Here is a 1,760-nt window from a genome sequence, read left to right on the forward strand (position 1 = left end):
TGGGAAGGTGAGGTCGTGACGGGGGCGGGGTCATGCTCTGCACGCCAGCAGACCTTTCCTGTGGCTGCCCGGAGTAGAGCATCGCAGCACCTGCCGAGGCCATAGATTGTTGTGTTGTGAAGAGATCCGAAGAGGGTGAAGGAGCAGGGAAAAACGCGAACACCCATGGCAGCCGATCGACCGTTTGCGATGTCTGATGGGAAGTGCCTCCCTGTGACCTGTCAAGTGTTAAGTGTGAATGTGGTGTCTGTCGCTGAGGGGTGATGGGGAGGCTAGGCCAGTTCCTGGGGCATGGCGACCACGATGGTGTTGTGGCCACGCCAGACTGTCTTGCAGCATTCCATCTCTGCCCTAGTGGCTCCAACGGCTTTCCATCTCCTGTCTTTTTTGGTCGAAGCCTCGCGTCCAGAGAAGAAGGGGAGGCAGGGCCGAGAGAGGCACGTTCATCCCAGCGTATATTGAGGCTAACGCCCGGTTCGGAAGGAGCTGTGCCCAGCTCAGGCAGTGATTGACCAGAACGATAGGCAAGAGTGGGAGCCTGATATGGCTGGGCATAGCCTTTTAGCTCGCTTCCACCTGTATACATTTGGCTGAATCTGCCTGTTGCCGGCAGGGTTTCTGGAGCGAGGCTTGCCTCAGTGTTTCCAAAACCACCTGTGCTTATCTTCTTCATGTTTGTGACTCCCATGAAACTGCTCTGGCGTTGAAACCGTGGGGGACGAAACCGTTGGGGGGAAAATTCGAGAGCTGCTCGCTTGCCGCTGAAGTGCGTTTTTGGGGCACGGCCGGCATCAGTACCAGCGCTCTGCGTGGCTTGGGATTCGTGATGCCGTGGTAGGTATTTCTGGTTCTCACCAGATAATCCGCTTTTGGGAGAGCCTCTCCAGTTTTGGGAAGTTCCATCTGACTGGACTATTGGGAGCCTGCTCCGCAAGAGCGATGTTGGGGCCTGGCCTTCAGTGGCAGCGCTCTGACTCCTTGGGGGAAAGTAGTACACTGATTCTTCTTTCTTGGCATTGGCATCCTCTATCGCCTTTCGAGTCTCTTCTATGGTCTTTTTTCTCCACGTTCCAACGTGAATGAGTTTGGCCATCTGCTCGTCAAATGTTAGTTTGGGACGTGTGTCTATTTCATCGACATTCCTTATTTGCAGAAGGATGCCACGGCGATTTGCTTTTTCAAGAGCTCGCAGTTGGTGGCTCAAATGTGGGGACATGAACACTTGACTACGCCGCAGATAGACGACGCGTCTCACTTCCTCCACAACCTCATTTGTGAGTTCCACGCTAAGCTCCCCTTCGGGATTGGAACGTAACACCCGTGAAACTACAGTATCGATGAGTGGGATAGCCAATTCCTGGAGATGCAGAAGTTCTTCCAGCATCTTCAAGCGCACGCTTCTTGTGAGAGTAGGATGCATGGGTTTTTGACTGATTAGGTGCCTCGCAAAGTGCATGATGCGGTTTGCATGCAGTTGCTGCTTAAATAGGTCGCGGGATTGAGAAAATGCCCTCACATCCCCACCTTCCGCTAAAACAGTCTCCATCATCTCAACCTTCCGTCGATCGAACTCCCCTCCTAGCAACGTCGACAAAGCGGCGACTTCTTGAATACAAAATCCCAGGGAAAGATCGAGTAACCTCATTGTAAATGGATACGGCAGGTGACAAGCAACACACGATAAGTCTTTCGTCACCTTTTCCAGTTTTTCCATCACAGCGTCAACCCGCTGTTGCATGCTAGGTGGAATGCCATTACCA

At 53.0% G+C, this 1,760-nt stretch overlaps 1 protein-coding gene across 1 annotated transcript; it reads right to left on the minus strand.

The window, feature by feature from the left end:
• Positions 1–53: 53 nt before the first annotated feature.
• Positions 54–1,645, minus strand: EMWEY_00060060 (hypothetical protein, conserved; the record flags this gene model as incomplete). The annotated part of the gene is made up of 1 exon (XM_013481322.1): positions 54–1,645. A coding segment is annotated over one exon (1,592 nt), but the record flags the coding sequence as incomplete, so codon positions are not given.
• Between the last annotated feature and the right edge of the window lie 115 nt (positions 1,646–1,760).

The sequence above is a fragment of the Eimeria maxima genome, genomic scaffold (genome assembly GCF_000499605.1).
Source record: "Eimeria maxima Weybridge genomic scaffold, Emw_scaff3114, whole genome shotgun sequence".
In the NCBI taxonomy this organism is placed as follows: domain Eukaryota; phylum Apicomplexa; class Conoidasida; order Eucoccidiorida; family Eimeriidae; genus Eimeria; species Eimeria maxima.